Source organism: Lutjanus erythropterus, chromosome 11, assembly GCF_056507025.1.
Source record: "Lutjanus erythropterus isolate fLutEry1 chromosome 11, fLutEry1.hap2, whole genome shotgun sequence".
NCBI lineage: Eukaryota > Metazoa > Chordata > Actinopteri > Lutjaniformes > Lutjanidae > Lutjanus > Lutjanus erythropterus.
Genome location: NC_139327.1, coordinates 16,669,675 through 16,691,930, shown reverse-complemented (window position 1 = coordinate 16,691,930; position 22,256 = coordinate 16,669,675). Strand labels below are relative to the sequence as shown.

At 36.7% G+C, this 22,256-nt stretch overlaps 1 protein-coding gene across 2 annotated transcripts; it reads right to left on the bottom strand.

The window, feature by feature from the left end:
• Positions 1–6,917: 6,917 nt before the first annotated feature.
• rnf167 (ring finger protein 167) lies at positions 6,918–14,094 on the bottom strand. 2 transcript variants are annotated; one of them, XM_084731013.1, is made up of 11 exons: positions 13,876–14,094; positions 13,335–13,427; positions 11,228–11,358; positions 11,040–11,120; positions 10,813–10,950; positions 10,633–10,720; positions 10,422–10,512; positions 10,133–10,238; positions 9,214–9,307; positions 9,003–9,083; positions 6,918–7,857 (listed from the first exon to the last, which is right to left on the bottom strand). In XM_084731013.1, the coding sequence occupies exons 3-11, from the start codon at positions 11,330–11,332 to the stop codon at positions 7,442–7,444; spliced, it is 1,200 nt and encodes a 399-aa protein (XP_084587139.1). In that variant the 5' UTR covers positions 11,333–11,358; positions 13,335–13,427; positions 13,876–14,094; the 3' UTR covers positions 6,918–7,441. The 2 variants fall into 2 exon arrangements, with proteins under 2 accessions (XP_084587139.1, XP_084587138.1); XM_084731012.1 differs by lacking the exon at positions 13,335–13,427.
• Positions 14,095–22,256: the final 8,162 nt, after the last annotated feature.

Here is a 22,256-nt window from a genome sequence, read left to right as displayed (position 1 = left end):
TGGAAATATTGCAGATGATTAATCATTATTAAATGGGCTACACATTTTCTAGAGATTCAGACCGACATGTTTGGTATCTCTGGAAAATTTTGGATCGCCACTAGAATTTACAATTATGTTCTGTGAGTGTGTGTCAGTGAGTAAATAAATGTAACCTTACATAAATGTAAAGACAAATTACATAAATGTAAAGACAATCATTCCTATTGTACAGCAAAAACAAATTTTAGACAAAGATGGAATTCATAAACCCAACCTGCAGCAACCATGGGAGCAAGACCAACATAAATAAAAAAATATAGTTAACAAATGGTCATGATAATGAATTATTATTTTTACTTTACTAGGATAATCATACCAGAATTAGATATTTAAAAAGGACTCTTAAATTTGCGAGTTTCCATTTTTGCAATGTCATTTGTAGAAAATAAGTTAAAGGTTCTTTTTTTTCCCAAGTCTGTTATAAAACAATCACAAGCCAATATGTACATTGAAAGAGTTATTATTTATACATAATAGTCCTGGAGAGATCTCTTCATAAAGTGATTTTATTTCTGTTCATAGTGCTCACAAAACATCCATTGTAATAGGGCCAATTATATCACTTATTAATGTTGCCTTAAAAACTCTCCCAACAGGCTTTAATTGTATAAAGTGTATTATATACAATTACTGGTTTGGGGTTATCCAGGTTATAGTTTCTAATGTGTTAATTTTTAATTAACAGCATATCATCAAAATCACTATGAGTGGTATTGTGGAACAAGTGAAAAAAAAAAGTCACAGCGAAAGCATTTGGTAATCCAACAATATTTTAATACATTAAACTCTTTTAGTATTTTATTTCACTATAATTGACCAATAAACTGCTAAGTACATCCTTTTATTGTGCTCTTCTTTGTCCTTCCTCTGAACCGTAATTGGTGCCTCATATAATCCAGGATTACACGAGGCCACACATGAGTCGTCTGTGTTTCGTGCTCCATGATAAATGCAGATTCCACTTGTTGTGGGAAGGTTTGGCCATCCCTGGATCCAAACGCAAAGTCTCCCACGGGTCCCACATCAGCTTCCAACGTGCTGGAGATGAGGTGTGGTTGGTAAGAACTATCCAAAAAACCCTATGAATATGTAAACAGTTATTAATTTATCTTAATTTTGTGCAGTGTTATTGCATTCAAGGAAGATCACTGGGCAATATTGTGGGAAAAAATGGCAATATTTCTTTAGTAAAACTTAAAGTGCTGCTCTACCCTGTATAAAATCATCTATACAAACAAAGTTTAGTTAAGTGATTGATTGATTACTTGATTGATTATGATAACTTGGATACTGATTTTCCATTTTTGTTAATAGCAGAAATAATGAACTGAATCTTCTGCTGTTATTTCACTGCTCATATGGGATCTTCTTATCTTTGTGAATGAGGTGATTTAGTTTGACATTTAACATAATATTATAGATTAGTTTGAAAACACAAGACTGATATCAATGCTTCATCTGGTTAAGTGATATGAATATTTTCACTTCTCCTATCACCATTCTTGAAGACAAATTATATTTCAAATACTTATCAAGAAAATTAAAGGTGCCATTCAGAATTTTTGACAAACATGGAAAATACATGTCAACGTATGATTTGTTGTTATAGTAATTAAATAAACCATTGTTACTGCATTTTCAGCGATGAAAGTCAGGTACCAAATGCAAAATAAAGTTTAAAAACTATAAATTTGTATCTTACCTCATTGTGGACTTGGCGAGTTTCTCTTGACTCCAGGTGCACAAATAAAGACACAGTCAAGAGCAGCAAGAAAGATGATCTCAGCACAGAGGAGTGCAGCAGCAGTGATGCAGGCATCTTGTCTTACAGCTGCATTGGTCAGTAAGTTAAGTACACCTAAAGCAAACTTGAGGCTCCTTATGAAGAATATCTCTTCACGGGTTCCTGCTTTAGGGATTCATTTATGTGATGTCATGTAACAAGCCAGGCTCTGAGCCATAATATTTATTTCTCAGTTTGCATGGAACAAATGTAGCATAGTAGCCTATAATAGTCCCATACATGCCATAGGCCTGCCAAAGGTTTATCTACGCACAGCAGCCTTCTGTGTAGAGTCTTAAAAGGTTCATTAAGCTCAAATATGAATTGTGTTTTCTTATAAGCAGCAGGTGACATAAAAACATGAAACTGAAACTGAAAAGACATGGCGCTCATTAGGAAGGATTAAGAGGACTGAATTCATCCACTGCAGGAAGTCTTAATGAATCACCACAATTCACCCAAAGGCAGGAAACTTCTCAAAGTCCTGTCAAATAGCTATGACAAAACTACAAGAGACAAAAGTATTAATAATACAGAAATTATGTTTTTCCATTGTTTTAAAAGATCAGTTTAAAAACTAGAATTATCAAATTGCAGTTATATGCCTCCACCAACAAGCTTTTTGAGGGCCCTTTGCAAAATATTTTTGGAGCTCCTCTTTGTTGAAACTATCATGGTGGGATTCCACACCCTTTAACGTGGTCCGTGGACATGTACTTAACATTTAATAAGATAAGATAAACCTTTATTAATCTCCAGAGGGAAACTCAGGTGTCGTAATACATTGCATCTGGTGCACTTTAAAAATATTTCTTTTCTATCAAATTCAAATCCCATTTCTTAAGTTGACCCCAACAATTTAAACCTCTGAAAAAATATAATAAATGGGAGTTACTGGGGCTCCCCTACATAAAGAAAATCGTGAAAACCTACTGCAGTTTTATAGATTCTGCATTATAACATCTGCCAAAATGAGACAGATAGGATGTTAGGTTTGCAATATAATACATTTGTAATGACTAATACTAAACTAATTATATTTAAAAATTGCTAAAAAAAAAAAAAAAAAAATATTGCATATGGCTGGCATTTTTGCAAAGTGTGTTCTTGTGAGTGACGTAGTGAAATGACGTGTAGCTATGTAAATATTTCTGGATAGTGACAGTCTTACTTTGATACTGAACAGCAGATCTGCTACTGAACATAGATCATCACTACATCACACTGTTTGGGAGCCCCTGGTGGCTTTGGAGGCTTCATGCAACTGTATAGTCCACATTATGGCAAGAAATGGTCCTGCACTGCAATTCACATCGATGTCTGTCATGTAGTGTTGACTTTGAAGGAATTTAATAAAAGGAATTAAGTGTATTTTTTGTCAAAGTGGAAGTTATCATATTGTTGTGTATGATTACAGTGAGTAATTGAGTGAGAGACATATTGTCCTCCCTAAGGAGTACAGAGGACTGATATAGAACTGAACATCATGATGTCACAGTGAAGTTACCTTTTGGAAATAAAATGTCAACCTTATCATTTTATCTTATCAGACGTGTGTGTGTGTAATTTTGAGTACAAATTCTGGACTTATGGCTGAGAACGTGGATTCTGAGATCATGTGACCTTGACATTTGACCTCCAAAATCTAATCAAATCATCATTGAGTCCAAGTGTGGGGCATTTGTGCCACATTTGAAGAAATTCCCCCAAGGTGTTCTTGAAATATTAATGAGAATGGGACCTAAAAACATAAAGCCTCTGGCCGTGGCTGTTGTTGGCATGGAGACGTGAAAAATGGGAAAACAAGTATGCTATTTTCAGTAAACTATACATACCACTATTGTACTAATTATATTCCAATATATTTAACTTATATTGGGCAGTTAATTTAGAAAAAAAATTAATGTATAAACTTAAATCATGACATAGATCAAAGATTATATATTATAGATTATAGTGAGCTGTCAATGTGCTACAGTGTTTTTCAATGGAGTATTCACTGATGTGAGTAAAAGAAGCTGAAAGCAGCAGAGCAGACGTGCTCTGGGCTAATTAGTCACCATGAAGCTCTTGCCAATAGGATCAAAGACCATGTATTAATTACCAGAACATTTTCTTAGGTGAGCCCTGCTTTTAGAGAAGCTTAGTCCTTTCATTATATTCAATGAAACCACCTGTAATTTGTTATGGTTCAGCACACTGGGGACAGAACAGGCAAAGAAGAGAGTGAAACTGCGCCTGATGACTCAAAATAAAACTTAATTCCCCTTAAGGGCAAGTTGTCAAAATAAGAGAGCTGCTTCACTCATCAGCTTGTAACACTATTTTGTGACAGACATCCAGGTGTGAAGCTCTTAAATCACAGCTGGACTGACCTTCAGTTTCACTACAGGATTAAAGAAGTTATTGAAGATACACTCGTTTTAAGTATTTATTCAGGCATTGTATGTCTCAACCAAAGCGTGGAATTCTGAGCATAGAATTAGATCAAAATCCTTCACATAAAATTCAGATTGCAAACACATCGCCTCACCCTCTCCTTCCAGCTTTTACTGTAGGAGAACCTACAGGGGTCACGAAACATGCAAAAAAGAGCGGGTGTTCTGCTCTGGGTTACAGTAGAGACATGATAGTGCAACATGGTGGCCTCAAGATCCACTGTAGAAATAAACAGTCATTCTAAGTCAACAATAACAAAGATTCTTATTTTCTGGTGACAAATGAAAACATACTCATGAATATCAAACTTAATTTCTGTCATTTTCTGCCTATGAACTTGTAAATCTTATACACTGTGTGAAAACAGAGAAGCAAGCGGGTGAGAACACACACACACACACACACACACACACACACACACACACACACACACACACACACACACACACACACACACACACTTTACCTTAAGCCTGGCAGCCAAAACCTCAGTTTCTCATTATCTAATATATACAAACCTTGAAAGCCCCCAAATTAGCAATGATTCCCAGGGTTGTGTTGTCATGACAGTGGATTACTGAATAAAGGCCATTGTAATTAATTAACTTTTTCATCTAAACAAAAACAAAAATCACCACAGTCCCATTTCAGCATCATTTAATCTTCCACAAATCACACATTAAATGCATCTTTCCACAGACTGTGTTTAGACATCCTAAAGATTCTCAAACCTGCTTTTTTTATACATGGAAATTATACTTGACACTGTACATTTATTATTTAAATGTGATAAACTAGGCACATTCTAAAAGAAGAAGGAAAAAAAATGAACAATTTGGGGATTATATTTTTTCCATTTGTTTCAGTTAACAGTCTCTAAAATTGAGACATAGAGCAAAAAAGTACAGTACAAAAGACATTAGAAGCATACTGTAAATAGGAAAACAGCTGTTCTATTTTACATTACAGACTATATTGCCAACAAGTCCCAATCAAATTGTGATACTGTGGAATCTTTTAATCAGTCAAATATAAATATGGAATGTATTGATTTCAGTCCTACTGATTCCCGTCTTTAAGAGTCCAAAATACAACAAAATGAAAGTAAATCCTCAGACAAAGAATCCTTATGCAACATGTAGTGCTTCCTCTGTTGTTGTGTCTGGGGGATCCGTTTGGTGTATAGATGTAAGTTGAGTTTATACAGTAGGACTTGTTATTTTATTAAAACATTTGTTAACATCCAGAGCACTAATTTTGTTACAGAGGACAGTAACTTTAAAATTCCACACACTGTAAGATATTAAACATTAAAAAAACAAATTCCAGTTGTGATTTATGATATTAGATCAAGGTTAACAATGTGCATTTATTTATTTGGAGCAGTGAAAAGGTTTGGCTGAAACAACTTTTGAAAGTTTCTTTCTGTACTGCTCTTTACATACATCAATAGCATGGACCAGCTCATTTTATAAATTAGAGAAACAAACCACATCTTGTTTCACAGCCACTGAGCTTGTCCAAATTTTCAGGTGCAAATCAAGCATGTGTAAGTTGGCTATATCTGTATCATCACTAGCACTAAACGTGGAAACACGAGCGCTCTCTTTCTTGTTCGTCACTATAAAAACAAATGTGGAGCACAGTTTCAGACCAGGGAACAAGATGGAAGCTTCCAAACTAGCAGTATTAAATACAGCTATTCAAAAGGAAAACAAAAGGAGTGTGAATCCTGTCCCTTCAATTTCCAGACATTTCATTTCACATATACATTTACATCAAGGCCAATGTAAGGCAATGCTCTTTTTTCTGAAAAACACCCCCAGGGTCCCATGATTCAACATGTTATCATTCTGTTCTGTATAAAAATGGTAAAATGTCCATTAAATATTCATGAGTCTACATTTTAGTGATTCAAATAAAAACTAAAAAACAATTTATAAGACCAAAACCCGATAAGTCCCACTATGTTATTCATTTACAATACCGACTGACATTTAACTATGTTGCTATAAACCTGAGTTTGTTCAACTTGACAAACTGGATAAAGCTAAAAATATTTTTCATAAAAGGACAAATCGGATTATTTAAAGTGGGGCTGTTTGACATACTTACATACTACCGCTGCTTCAACCTGTGAATCTGTTAGTTCAGAAGGCTGTCTGATGACAAGGTATTCTAAAAAATAGCATACACTTAAACTGATATTGATGTTTTTAGGTGCCTGAAAGACATTTTGTTGCTGAACCTGTCCACAGCAGTACATTGCTTATATTCTGTGCTGTTACTCATTTGTGCTTCTCCTAACTGAGGGCAACTTGACCACCATCTACTGTAGGTAATACACTGACCTTCGCTAAATGCCTCATCTACCCCCACTTCAAATAATCCAAACTATCCCTTTAAACTGACCACACAGTATTATCGATAATGTGAAAGCAGCAGAAATGTATAACATCTTTGCAATGTTCTATTATAGCATACTTTACTGTGGAATTTGAGAAAAATCTGACATTTCAAAGAACTGAAATATAGCCTTAAAAATATAAAAAGAGAGTTAAAAGGGGATTAAAAAAATAAAATGAAGACAAACATTTCCCTCCCGCTTGCACATACCATTCAAAGCCAGGGAAAAAAGGACTGTCAGATATAAAACATTAGGATTAAGACAACAGAGAGTCTTCAGACCGCACTAACCTTACATTAAAACCTTAGATACAGAATCTAGAAGATCCACTCTGAGTGTGATCATTCTGTTTTACCTACTGGAATCACACTCTTACAGCACGTTAGATTAATCAGACATTTAAGTGGCCCATTTATTTTGTGCAGCACTAGTGGTTAGGTCGTGTGGCATGGTCAAATTATGAATTATAACATGCATTTAAAAAAGGAGGTCTATGGGCAATATAGGCGTGTGGGAGTGAGTATGTGTAAAGTGGGTTGATGCTCAGTTTTGGATTCTGATTTTAAAAAAAAAGATCACTGCAAATGCTGCATGTGCTTTGACACCAACAAGTAGACCTCCTCTGGTTACTGGGTAAAAGACTGTGTTATGATAAAATGTCTAGCTAACCACCACTATTGTAAAGTACAGTGTGATAATAACAGTACGTCTGACGACACACAGACCCTTTTTAGGTAAAAACTAATCTCGCTGCAGCTTAGTTCCAGTCATCAGATCTCCCTACCAATGAGTTGAGCAGTGTCGTCGTCAGTGTGGTGCCTGTCCTCTCCTGCGTCATCACTGTCTGAGTCTGTGTCCTCCTGGGGGGAGTGGTAGCCTTCGTAGCCCAGGATGGGTGAGTCGCAGCGTGCGGGGGAGGCGAGGCACTGGGCAGTGGTGGTGGTGGTGGTGGCTGAATAGGCCCCTGGGCTCCCTGAGGGGGACCCCGGGTTAGAGGGCCGGAGCAGAGGAGTGCGCTCCGAGTCTGCTTCACCTTCTGTCCCTTCTTCCTCCCCGCGTCCTCCAGTCTCCTCCTCAGACTCAGACTCCGAGTGCTCTGTGCTGTTCCGAGTGACGCGCTGTTTGCACACAGGACATGTCTTCTTGGTCTGCGTGAGCCATGGGTCCACACACTTGCAGTGGTATGCTGAAAAAGCAGAAAGAAGAATTTAGCCTTTTTTTGTTTGTAATGTAAGTGAATAAACATATTAAACACTATCCGAAAAACATTAAACACACTGTACATCATACGCAACAAACATTGACTCAATTTTGAAAGTGCCTTGTATGATATTTTTACTTCCATTAGTGATTATATTCACTAGATAAACTTACACTGCAAAGCATTTGATACATGATGATAAACCAAAATGAACACTTCACATCTGTATGCCTCCATCAAGCTGCAGTTTACATCCAATCTGTCTGTCCAGGCTCATATAATGTATGTAGTGAAGAATTTAATGAAACATATTAAGTGTATTTTTGTCAAAATAGAATCACTATATTGATATGCAGGATTCCAATAAATTATTTCCAGTGAGAAATGTGCTGTCTTCAGAGTAGAGTATTTTTACAGAGGAGTACAGAGGCCTGATAGAGAGCAGAACATTATGATGTCACAGTGAAGTTGACCATTGACCTTTTGGATATAAAATGCCATCACCTCATCATTTTATCCCAATACATATTTGTGTAAAATTTTGTCATTATTAGTGTATGAATTCTTGAGTTGCAGCCAAAAATACTATGTGAGGTCACAGTGAATTAACCACCAAATGACTCCAAATCAATTAATCCTTGTAATTTCTACCAAATTTGAAGATATTCCCTCCAGGTGTTTTGAGATATCTTGCTCATGAGAATGGGATGAACGGACAACCCAAAAACATGCATCAATGCTGGTGGCAGTCTTAAGAAAAATCAATAAATTGGAGACCAAATTAATTGATTTGAAAAATTGTTAGATGCAGCCCTAGACAACATTATACTGCAACCACAGTCATGCAGAGAGGGTTAGGGTTAACCTTCTCTCTCAGCAGTGCTGGTTATAACAAGGAATCAGTGCATCCGATTTTTAATGTTAACCTTTTGATAACCCTTTGCAGTCAGTCTCGAATGTTAATTAGTTTGGATGAGTGGTTCTCGAGAAAGCTGCAAGCAGCAATACCAGAGGTAAACACATTTAGAACAGGCACCGCATGTCTTGTGTGGATCAGTAGAGATGTGTTCCCATTGTACCATGATATAAAAATTTCATAATTACATGATAACAAAATATAAAATATTTACCATGTGAACAAGGTAAAACTCGCAGCTTGTCTCCTTCTTCATATTCATCCAGACAGATTGCACACACATCATAATCATCTCCTGAAACACAGAAGAAAACATTTCAGCTTAAGTCATTCAAAACAAAGAGAAATTGTATCTATTTTAACTTATACTCTAGTCTACAGATAATAGAAGAAGATAGAAGAAACTTAATAGACTTTCTTTTTACCTTTACGGAACCGGTGGGTCGGAATCCGCTTCAGTTGTTCCTTGGACAAACGATTTTTCCTCAGCCTCTTTCTGTACTGTACACAGCGGATAATCTAAACAACACAAAAATGCAATGTTATCTGGTAGCACGATGATTCCACTGTCTCTCGACGTGCATGGATGTAGGCGTATCACAATTTTAATATTCAATGGAAAATTGTTCAAAATGGGCTTTCCAGTTCAATTATATAAATCAAAGGCAGAGTTAGTGATTCTCCCTGTATTTCTTCTCCATCCCTGCCTACCTGCAGAGTCTGATGTGTCTTTAGAAAAAAAAATAAAAAATAAAAAATCAAGACTTCAAAGATGACAGTGTAGTTCACTGACCATTATTCACAAGTGATACCATACAGAGTATCTTTTTAAAGAATTTGAAAATGTAAATGAAAGTTGCCAAGGCATAAAACCAATGATCTGTTGAGCTTTACTAATCAGGATTTGATCATCTAAAATGGTACAAGGAATTGTGACCTTAAAATTTAAAGTCATAGCAAACTGTGGACTTGGAGAATTGTGACAACCCTACAAGGATGGGTTAGATTTGGAATGAAAATAGGTTTTTAAGGCCTTAAACATAACAAAAAGATGTGTCTACTGAATAAACATAGCATCTCAAGAGGAAAAACAGCTTTGCTGAAATACCCTGAGGTCACTGTTTGACAATACAAAGAGGCACATTCATGGCTCGCCTCTGCTACCCATGGTCCAAAGTCTGTCACTGGAACTTTGATGACAGAACAACTACATTGTATGAAAAAGATTGCACAATTTCCCTTTAAGTTGAAACAATTATGAATGTCAAAAACATCAAAATGTTAAAGAATGTGCTACATACTGAATAAACACCCAAGGAGACATCACATCATATGTTTACTTACCAAGACAACACACATCACAAGAATGATCATGCCAACTACTCCAGTGAAGGGAATAAGGTAGTATGAGAGTGGAAATGCAAATTCTGGCTTGAGGATCACATACGCCCTGCAGGCCAAGAAAATAAACAATGCTCCAGATTACCATAAGCATGAGCACTAAACAAGTGAGTATGGATTAGTCTGTGCAAAAATAATGCTGACTGGCTGGTTTGGTCTAGATTATTGTTTAGTTTGAAAAATATTTAACAAATGTATTCTATTCTGAAAGTACTAAAATGTTTCTACTCACCCTTGTTCTGGAATTATGAAATTTCTGAGAATTTGGGAGGCATAGTAGCTGGTGAATACAGAAGGGATCTCTATTTCCTCTGCAATAGTTTCTGGAAAACAAAGAAAAAAACAACATAACATCAAGTTTAAAATGTGAGGTATTTGAGGTATGCATACAACTGCATGCATGTAAAGTCTGATATTGTTTACATTTCAAAAAAGAGAATTACCATTGCTGTAGTTCATATTGAGCAGAGTGTCTGAATACATGTTGTGAATGATTGCAGCACTGAATCCAGCCTGTTGTGCATGCAAGACCTGAAAAAAACAAACCAAAACACTTCCTCACATTAGACCACTTTGCTTCACAGACACTAAAACACATTGAGTGTCACTCAAATATCACTGACCTTTACATCAAAATTGCAATCATAACGTCTGATGAGAGTGATAAATTTGGTAGTGTTGGCATCATAAGATGGTGGCAGTGGAGGAGGAGGGTCCATTGTCGTACAACCATTAAGTGGACGGGACACGACTAAAACTCCCTTTCAGACAGAGAAAAAAAACATCATTATAAAACACTATGACCTACAATTTTCTGTATGCACTCCGTTCTCCAATACTCTGCTCTCACCATTAGTCCATCCTTAGGAAGTGGGGTGCCAAACAAGGCAGGCAGGTCCTCAAACAACATGGAGGTCATATTGCTATAATGCTGCCAAAACAATAGATACATACATGAGAACTGACATGATCTTCAGGAAAATCATATTTCACTAAAGCTTATCAAAGTGCATGAGGTCCAGCTTCAAGATTACTTACAGCATAGATATAGGCATGTGTGGGTGAGGGAACCAGTACACTGCAAAAAATCACTATAAGGACACTCCATCGAGCTCCCACACACCACACATCAAGGTGAACCATCCTCAGTTGCTTCCAGTTGCACTTAACTGTGAAAAAGATGACAGAAAAATATGATAATCAAGAGAAAACAATCAGCTTCAGGTCTCAGGCTGAAACTGATTTTACAGTGTGATTACAGCCTTGCATTACCATACCAGTGAAAACAGACCATTCAAGTGCTAAAACAGTTTAAATATGCACATCAATATGCAAAGAAAGAACTGTGAACTGGCTCGCCAGCAGGCATTAACATGTAGTCTATCGTCATGGAGTAGGTGTAAAAACCTAAGCCCAGCACTTCTGGAAGTGATTGTGATTCAGTGACTTTGTGAGAAGACGAATGGCATCTTCAGACTAGATTTTTTTTTTTTGCAAACAAAAGGACATGTATTGTTGTTTATCAATTTAACAGTCCTTTGCAAAACAACCCCCTTAATAAAGTTATCTGCAGTTGGTCAAAAATATCACGTTCGTGGTTGCATTGTGTTGTAGAAAAACTGATCAATTCGTCTTTTTTGGTGCCGTATGGTTTATTCTTGAAATAAAGTCTAACCAAATACTTGGTCTCTAAGTCCTCATGTTTGTTTCACTTTTCTTACTTTTCAGAATTGTTACCAATATTGCCCCTTTAAATCTTCATGTTTCCACATATATTTTAAGTTTAATTCAAAGCAACAGAATCAAGCAGCATCAAATTTACATCTGTGCAGAAAACACTTCATCTCTAAGAGCTTTTTTTTTTTTCCTCCAAAGCATAATTTAGACTGAAAATAATTTAGACTGAAAATAATCTGCTGTCCTATTCTTTTTCCATTACGCCTTCAGGTTTATGCAAAAAGTTGGAGGGGGAACATTTTCTCACATTCAGAATAAGCAATTTGTTTCCATTATACATGTTCAGAAAATCACAATCACAATTCAAAGAATCCAAATGCATAATATTTATAAGCCTTGTCTCAGAGATAGTGTGAAAGAATTGTTAACAAAAGTTTCTCTGCACATAACAATGCATCTCATGTCTAATTTTGCAAATGTCCTTCAAGGTTTTTACCACAACACCCAACTACAGTACTACAGAAACTCTTTTTTAGTTGCAAATGCAGGGAAAATAACTGTGGGCAACTGAAAACAATATCGCTAGCAATTCAGTACAGTAATTTTGCATCACTCTACTCCCATGCAAAGAGATTTCAGCAAAACCAGAGGCTGGGGTGGACCAGATCTAGTGATTGTCCATATAACTGAATCCTCAAATTCTTTGTCTACTTCTAGGGCTGAGCATTTGGGCTTAAATCTCAATATACATTTTATCTCTAAAATAACATGCTGGCAGTTTTCAAACAGTGCAAGTATATGGTCTTATAGAATATGATTCATTGCTGTAGAATAAACCACCCAACAGTATAAAGTAGTTAAAAGTAGTAAAACATATTAATGCAGCTGTAATGTACAAACTTTTACCTCAGTAAAAGTAGAACTTTTACTTGTATTGGAGTATTTTTTACAGTGGGGTTGGTAATAGAGCTGGGTGATATGAACTAAAAATATCATATTGTTGACAAAATATTTTATCATCAAGGTAAAGACAAATAATAGAACAGCTAGAAAGTAACCACGCTAGCAATATACACAATTTAACATGTAATTTAATTTTAATATCACAAAGCATGATCTATAACATTATTATGCTATAAATAGAGTCCAGAAACCTCTTGACCACAGACCATGTCTGTGTGCACCTAACTAACTTATTTATGTAACGTAACAGATAATCAGGTTTAAGAAGCCAAGTGTATTAGGCTAAGGTAAAATAAGCTCAATGGCCAGGTTATGTGTGCTAATAGGGATGATGTTAACACAACAGAGAGGAACACTTTCACGTACTCAGAAGACTATACAGTAACTACTACTTTATGGCACTGGTTAGTAATTAACCAATTGTTTGTACAAACATAAAAAAATGCTGAAATCCGGCGTGCCTATGTTCATCAACGTGGCAACACATGCTGCTGTATCTGCTCATAGAAAGTGCAGAAATAATGCTGATGTGTTGCTTCTGTCGCAATTCTGAGTGTTAATCATGTAGTTAGCTAATATGCCGCTTCCTCACAAAGTCCTGAAAAACATTAACATTACAGAGCTTAAGTCACGTTAAGTTACTCCTGGCAGGCGGGTACTCCGACCCGCACTGCCATTGGTATTTAACTAAGTTAGTTATAACCCCGTTTATCGTGTTATTGTACTCCTTGCAAAAAATAGTATAGAAATGTAGTTATCAAAAGTCGTCAGGGTAATGTTATTGTCTGTGGCTAGCTAGCGTACATACTGTACCTTCACTACTATCCTGCTAATATCAACGGCACGGGAAGGTTATAGCATAGCTAACCTAAGTTTTTTAGTGTTTTCACTTGTGTTCATCACTTATCACAATGTAAAAACAAGAAAGTTTTCTTCACAAAGTCTCACCACTTTCTTCACAATCCCTTAATTCCACCAGAAAACGACAAATAAAGGAAGGATTAACGTTAGCTGACATTTGGCTACTGTTAGCAAGTGTTACATACCAGTTACGGTAAGTCGTCTCCGTGACAGATTACTATATGTGTCCTCTGTGGTCCATGTACATCGTATAATACACGGTTAGTGGTGTATAAACCAATAATATATTTGTCCACCACAGCTCGGTTTCCCAGACTTGCGTTAGCTTTCTGTTAGGTGGGTTTGTTTGTTATTGCTTCTTGCTGCTGCTTCTTCGTCTTCCTTTTGTGACGGCAGATTGACTCACCAGCATCGTGACCCACAGCGCCACCAGCGGCCACAAAGACAAACTGCAGCGATCAGAGTCCCTTGCAGGGCTCATGTTCTACACAGAGAGCAGTGGTGGAATATAACTGAGTTAGATTTGCTGAGTTACTGTATCTAAGTAATTAAAAGGGATAGTTCACCCAGAATTGAAAATTCAGTCATTATCTTCTCACCCTCGTGCAGAGTGTCACAGGAAAACAGAGCTGCAGAATCAGAAAAAAACAAAGCAAAACATAAAATGCCTCCATACTGCTTGTCTGGTTTAATCCAAGTCTCCTGAAGCTCCAACATGCCAAGTTGACTTCAAAGACATAATTTACACCATGTTTTTAGCACAGATCTGTAGAGCCATCTGAACTGTGTGTATGTGTGTAGGGTGACAGTGTGCATGTACAAGTGAATGGCATGTCGTAGTTAATGACTGAATTTTCATTTTTTGGGGGGAACTATCCTTTTAACATGACCTTCACATACATTGTCCCAACAAGATTTTGAACCGTAGCAGTCGTTGATTACTTGTGGCCCCTAGCGGCTGGATAAAGAGGAGTTGCAACTGTCAATGGTCGTATAAAACATTTAATAAAAGCTATTAAGAGTATTTTTGGGTGAAATGGAAGTTCTCACTACACATGTATGATTCCACTGAATAATTGTTATGCCTTTATTTGATAGGACAACTGAAGTGAGAAGATGAGACATGCAGCATAGGTCCAAAGAGGGCTCCTACAGGCGGCTGCTGTGGCGGGGGGCGCCTACAAGCTGCGTCCCTTGCTCACAGTGAATTTGAACTTTGACCTAAAAAATCTAACCAGTTCATCTTTGCTCCCCCTCGAGCCAATCCAAAAACATCACATAAATTGATGACAGTGACCATTTTACTACAAAATTAGTACTTTTACTTCTAATACTTTAAGTATGTTTTGCTGATAATATTTACATACATTTACTTAAGTTTAAGATTTTACTTGTAGAGGAGTATTTTCACCATGTGGTGCTGAGTACTTCCTCCGCCATGACAGAAAACTATGTACTGTGTGTGCTCTTGGCTTTCCAAGAGACCTGACCGCCTGTGATTTAAATTAAACTGGAATGGCTAATGAAAACCCAAAGAATGAATGCTGCATTTTATGGAAACAAAAGCACACAGAGACATACAGGTTTCACTGCATTCAAATGTACAGATTCTTATCAGTCAGGCACCTGTCTACAGACCAGCATCTATGAGTGACTGTTCTGTTACTTAGGTATGTTAGATGCAAAAGATTAGCCTCTCTCAAGAAATGCTGTGTGGAAAATGAAAATAACTTTAAAGCTATGACATTTGAAGGAGACTGGAGAGTAGCTGCAACAGAAGTCCCAGGTCTTCAGTCATCAGGCCAAAACTGCACCACCACTGCCCTCAAGTGGTTGGATAACTGTACTGTTGTATACAGTGTCACATATCAGGTGTCATGTAAATAAATACAAGTTGATCACTGAGACGAGAATACAAGCTTGGATAAACACAATATAAGAATTATGAAAATGGTAGTACACATTATCTACTATAACATTAGTTAGAGTAGCAGTAGTGTCAGGTTAGTCAACACATTATGAAACCATCTATTCTGTTATTAATTCATGCACATGTTAAAGTTCAGTCATTTCCTGTGTTCAGCATGTTGCGGTGTAAGATGATAGAGATGAAGGCCAATGACATTTCAGAGCAAAGCAAACAGAAGTTGAAGCTGACAGCATCATGTTATTCCCCGTGATGCTACCACACACTGATCTCTCTTGTAGTGGGAGTCAGGTGGCCTGTGGAGCAAACCCTCTGCTGCCAGTGTCAGAGTCTAACCCTCACTGCAAGGTGTCTGTGATGCCCACTGCTGTAGTTATATTTTTATGAGGTCCTATCATTAATATCATTCTCTGCAGGGTCCTTCATTCTAAAAGAAAAAATTCTTTGGCATGCATGTTTTCTATTCAAGAGACAAAGGTGTTTTTCAAGGACAGTTGACCAACCACATGTTTGTTCATAGTTTGAAGAAAACATTTTTGGAATTTGTTGTGTCTCTATATTTTAATATAAGTCATGATTGCTTGTTTTCACAATAATGAGAACTGAGAACCATGCTGAAGAATAGCATTGAATTCAGCCACTACCCATCTTACTATACTAAACGTCCAACCAAAGTTCAGTTATTTTACATTTTGAAGTTGCACAAGCCTAAAATTTTTGATAGTGCACATTAAATGTTTGTGAGCAAGTTGTTTCTCGTAAACGTTTTAGACAAGTGAGTGAATTGGTGTTTGCAGTGCATCTTAAATGCACAAAGTAGGAAAACAAGACTGTTTTAGGCCAAGTAATTATTAGATATCACAGTGGTCATTACATCCCATAATACAAAGATGGATGGATCATAACACAGAGTTTTCTTGTCTCAGGGTCTTCAGAGTTAGTGGAGCTGATATAATGTAGTTTGTCCTCACAGGGAAGCGAAAGAACATGTGGCCTTTAAAATCACTGACTGATCCACTTGAGGGCATGAATGTGTGCAGCAAATTAGTTCATCCCTTATGAAGAGGTAGGTGGAGGTAGACGAAAGGTCAGGAGCTCAACAGAAAAAAGGATTCATCTTCTATAGCAATCAAATCAAATAATCATAGTCAAATAATTTATCCCCTTCAAATATTGCATATTTGAAACACTTTTTCAGCCAAGCAGGCCCAGACGAAACAATTTTTTATTAAACAATAAAAGAAGACGAAAAGAAAAAGGTCTGTATAAAGAGGTGTAATAGAACATTTTTTTTCCAGTTATTATTATTATTATTATTATTGTTATTATTATTATTATTATTATTATTATAATTATTATTATTATTATTATTAAGTGAACTCATTAACCAATTAAGGAGTTATGTCTTTGGATCAAACATGTAAAATCATGAACAGCAGGTGAATCATGACCAACAAAAGTTGGCCCTTTTGGAACATAGGGTTTGTAGCTTCTCTGGGCTGTGGGCCTGTAACATATACAGATCTATCTTAATGTGCAGGGCTGTTACGTTCTTCCTCCAATAAAATCATGCAGCCAATTAAATTAGAGAACTCCGAGAATAGATGGAATTTGAAGTGTTGGAGGAAGTATTGAGATCCATTACTTAAATAAAAGTACAAGTGAAAAAAAGCAAGATTTTACTGTTGTAGTTGTCGAGGTGGAGCTCATTTCATTTGTGTTGTATAAGACCAAAACTAATGATTGTCCTCAATATTGATGGATCTGTTGATTATTTTCTCTATTAATCAATCAATCTGAAAATGGTGAGAAATGCTGTCACAAAAACCCAGAGCCCCACACTTCCGCTGAGTTTGTTTGTTCAACCAAAAGTCCAAAACTCAAAATTCTGGAAAAAAAAAAACATTAAAAGTATTACTATAATTAAAAGGAAACACGCCGAATCTTCACTTTTGTGAAGCTGGAATCATGAAATGACTTCAGCAAAATAGGTGATAATTAATTTTATGTCACTATTAGTCAGTACTAATCATTTCAGATGCACTTAAACTTTTTTGTGGTCTGATGTATATCAAATTATCATATTTTATAAGCTCTTTGTATGCTTGCATGCAAGAATTATAATTTAACTAAAGCTGTTAAATAACTGTAGCGAAGTAATGGAATACAACATTTCCCTCTGGAGTAGAAAAAGAAAGTAGCATGAAAAGGAAATATTCAAGTTAAATATTGGAAATTTGTACTTAAGCACAGTTCTTGAGGGAATATACTTGAACATTCTTACATTCCTGTGAATTTGTCATACAAGTCTTTCTGCCCAGCAACATGTTTAGTATGTACAAACAAAATGTAGAATGTACAACCAAGTAGAAGATCAATGATTTTAGATTTTAAAAAATCCAAATTTAAATGTAAAAAAAAAAATACAAACAAGCAATGAAGTTTATATATATTTTTTACTGCACCTCAGCCATTTTAACTGCATTAAAATCATCAAAAAACTACAAGGAGTTAATATAACATCCCGAAGTCCATCGTATTAAATCAGAATAAAAAGGTAAATATGGTCCTCCACAACAGTGTCATCTGTCTGTTTCATCTGCAAATCTTCCAGCGCGGCCGAACCAGAAATGCACTCCTAGCTCTCATAGAAAATGAGACACACAGCACCTGCGAGTAAACAAGAAACCATGTATTGCATTTAATTAAACGTACACAACATATTCACAAAGCTACTGCGTCTGAACATCAAAACTTACAAGAAGCCTTTTCCACAGCCCAGAGGTCCAAAGAACAGTTCTGTTGGGAGGCAAACTTTTCTGCACACTCCGCTCAGGCTGGGACAAGACCAGGGGAAGGAGGCAGCCTCATTCTCCACAGCTGGCATGATGGGAAATATCATTTAATGTCAAACCCTTTTGCAGTGAAATGACAAAATCTATTATTTATGATCTCTAGAAGCATAAAAATGTACAGATTTGAGCTGCAAAAACATACACAAACTTTATATAAAGACTTACCATTAAGCAGTAGGACAACCACAAGCGCCACAACGACCACGCGATAACAAACCATTCTTGCGTCTGATACTCTTGCTCCAAAATGAGGATTTAGCCCAGGTCGGAGCTGTTTGTATTTTGGTCAGAGGGGAGGAGTGAAGCTAATACGAAGCAGCATACTGGTCACTAGGTTTTATGGAATTATAAGCATCCTTAGGAGAACATGCTTCTCTTAATCACATTTAAGAAACATACAACACTGTAGCCAACTTGTGACCAAGTGTTGTCATGAGACAAGAGACAAACATCCTCAAGAAAGTGCCTGTTTTCCAGCTGATTTAAAACACATGCACATCCTTAACTTAGAGGACATATGCACACGGCCAGGTTTTTCCCAGTTAAGCATCAGAGACCTATTTCTGTAAAGGACAGCAAATTTGTAGAGTGGAGTACTAAACAGCATTAGCATTTAAATTCCAGGTTGAACATATGAACTTTACCTAGAGAGAATACACCACGACCACACATTTCAAAGAGATTATTGTAGATTTATTGTAGATTTGAATCACTAGTCTGATAATCAGTTTGATCTCCTTTAGTGGATAAAAAATCTGGCCTGGCGTGACTGTCACATGGTTGTCATTTTCTCATTGAGTGGTTGCTAAACATAAAAAAATGAGTCTAATATGAGGCTGTCAGAGGAAAACAATGAGAAGAAAGGAAAAACAAATGCAAGAAAGTTTGCATAAAACCGATTTCACTGGAACTGTGATGGACAATGAATGTTTGCCCTCAACTATGAAGCAGAATTTAGTTTTGTGTGTCCATGTTAATCCAGTGAATGGAAATGAACTGGCACTGGAATTTAGCGGAATCAACTAATCTTTTCCCATTAACTTAATGTGAAGTTTTATTTATTCAAGTGTATTTATTTTCGGAACACTTCAGACCTTCAGGACTAAACATGAGTCTTTTAACTTTACACAACTTAACATTAAAATAAGTTTCTTAAGAAACATGATCAGCATCTATAGCAGACTTCCCAACATGCATTGTTTGAGAGTTAAAACTCTGGGACACTTATTTTTTTAGTTTGCAGAAATGATATATGATGCTGTCTCTCTAATATACTAAGCTCTCTGTTTAAAAGGAAATTAAATCTTGTACGTTTGTCAGTGTCACTGAAAGAGTTGTTTGTTCAACTTAAAATCTTAAGGTGATTGAACACGTTTTTTTTTTACAGCTGATTTAATATTGAGTTTAACTGACATGAAAGGTTTATTTGTTAAAGTACATCAGCTTGTGTTTTCAAATTAAGTCAGCCCTGATAGTATTTTTTAAGTTAAAACAAGAAGGTTTTTTTTTTTACAGTGTATGAGAACTGCACCACTGACGTACAAGACGACGGCAGGCCCAGCTCCCACTACCCAGAGCCAAATTCACCAGTGTTAAGGTAAGACGTGCTCTTTCTTTGGAGACAGCAACCAGTGGCACTTACAGTATATCCTGCATCCTGTAGCCATCAATTTCTTTACTTTGACCACCACTTCAGGTTAGAGTTTCGACTGACTGATTCAGAGGCTCCTGCCAGTCATCACTGGACTCATGATGGATCAATTGTACAACAATTAATGCAACATAGACACAATGTACAACATACAGCATGTTAAATGAACAAAAGTGCAGTTTAATGTAGCTTGTTAATGAAATTTATTGCACTGTAGGAACTAAAGATCATTTTCTTTGGAGTAGTCTGCAGTGTCGTCCTGATGGAAGCAACTCAAACTCAGAGTGGAGCGTGTCTTTACTGTCACCAATGATGGAAAAAGCGTTCCCATGTACAGCTGTACTGTAAAGGTCATTGAATGATTTTTGCTGGTGGCCCACTATCTTTCCTGTTGTTTTAATTTTGTTTATTAATGTCAAATGATCATACAGAGATACTAAACAAGAGCACGCTTTCCACATACACTTTCTCCAGAATGTTATCACCCCTTCAATTTCCAAACTAAAAATCATCTGCCATATGTCATTGTAAGTACTTAATAATGTGATAGCTTCCACAGATGATTCCTCGTACAGGCTGCTGTGCTGGCTGTGCACACAATTTGAGCCAACTGCCCATTAACATCTTGAGCATGTGGGGACTATTGACGTAGTCAGAGCAGTCCTCAACACCGGCCACTTGAGTCTGCTAACTTTAGGTTAGATGGTTCCTCCTTTGAGGGGCCTGTCACATCCTCATATGAAAGAGAAAAGACCAGTGTCAGCTACATGCAAAGTCAGCTGATCATTGTACAGGACATGTGGGAGACTTTGTGGCTGAGACTTCAGGAGGAACTATGTATGCTGGGCATCCATCCCTTTGACTTGAAAAAATAGGTGCATGACTGTTGCTGCAAGGACTATTATTATTGAAGGACACAGTTTAGAGAGAGAGGTTCTCCCCCATTTACTTTATCTATGTTGAAAGTGTTCATAGAGTTAGTTTACCATGAATATATTCATGCTTTTGATTAGACTGAGTCTTAAAAAGCTTTGCCCGGCTGCATAAAACCCCTAAGGCTAAGGTTTCTCTTCTTCCCCTTCTTGGGATGTTGTAAGGGAAAAGCTTTTAATCTCTTAGCGTATGCCCTTAGTTATTAAGTATTCCCATATTGCTTGTTGCTAGAAGGTCCTTAGTGATAAAATTTTAAGAAACCCAAAAAAGCCCCTTAAAACTGAAATACTTTGAACAACATAAGATGATGGCTGAATATGTGGTGACTGAAAATGAGATGCAGAGATGCAGTTTTTCAGGACAAAGAAAACCCACTGGACACAATATGTGATGCAAGCAGTATAAGTATAGATTTGATGTTTGTACTGGCAAGTTTGTAGCTAGCTTGCTAAATGTTAACATAGCTAGGGTTGCCACCTTCAATGTGGAAAAGGGACACTTTTCCAGAAACCCCTGGTGCAGGGACACAAATCAAGCAGGAGGTCTTGGTGTCCTCCCCCATGAGATTTTGAGTGTCAAACATTTTATTTCCTGTATTCTGCTGAATTTTTATGTATCAGTTTGTGCTTTTTATACATCAATTTTAAAGTCCTGTGCTATTCTAAACATAAATGTAAAGGAAATAAAGAGTAAACAAGAGTAAAGGACAGTTGCATCAGTTATATTAGGGACGTCATGACCTGCCACAAACTCACCACCGGCCACCCCTCTGTAGCCCTCATGAAGGATTTGCTTCTTCTTATATAAAATTTACAGAAACAAGCACCTCCACCCAACTTGCCAAATTTGGTGTTTTTCTACCCATATGGATGCTGTTAGAAATAAAGGTGTCCAGAGCTTACCACAGAATCAAATTCAGTTGTACTTACATGTTGTAAAAGAAACTTAATAAAATGATTTTAAATGTAAATGAAGTTAATCTGTCAACACCAAAGTATGATTAGATGGGTATAAAAGAATTTTATGACAGATGCAGAAATAAACACCTGTACAAATCATTGTTGTGATTTTCTTTAACTTAAAGGTCATGACCCGTCAGACACAGTTTCATCAGTGTTACATCAGTCTTCTCCAAAGGGAAGTCATTACTGTTTATCTCTCAGTCCTTGTCTCTATTCTCAAGGTGCTGTCCAAAGAGGT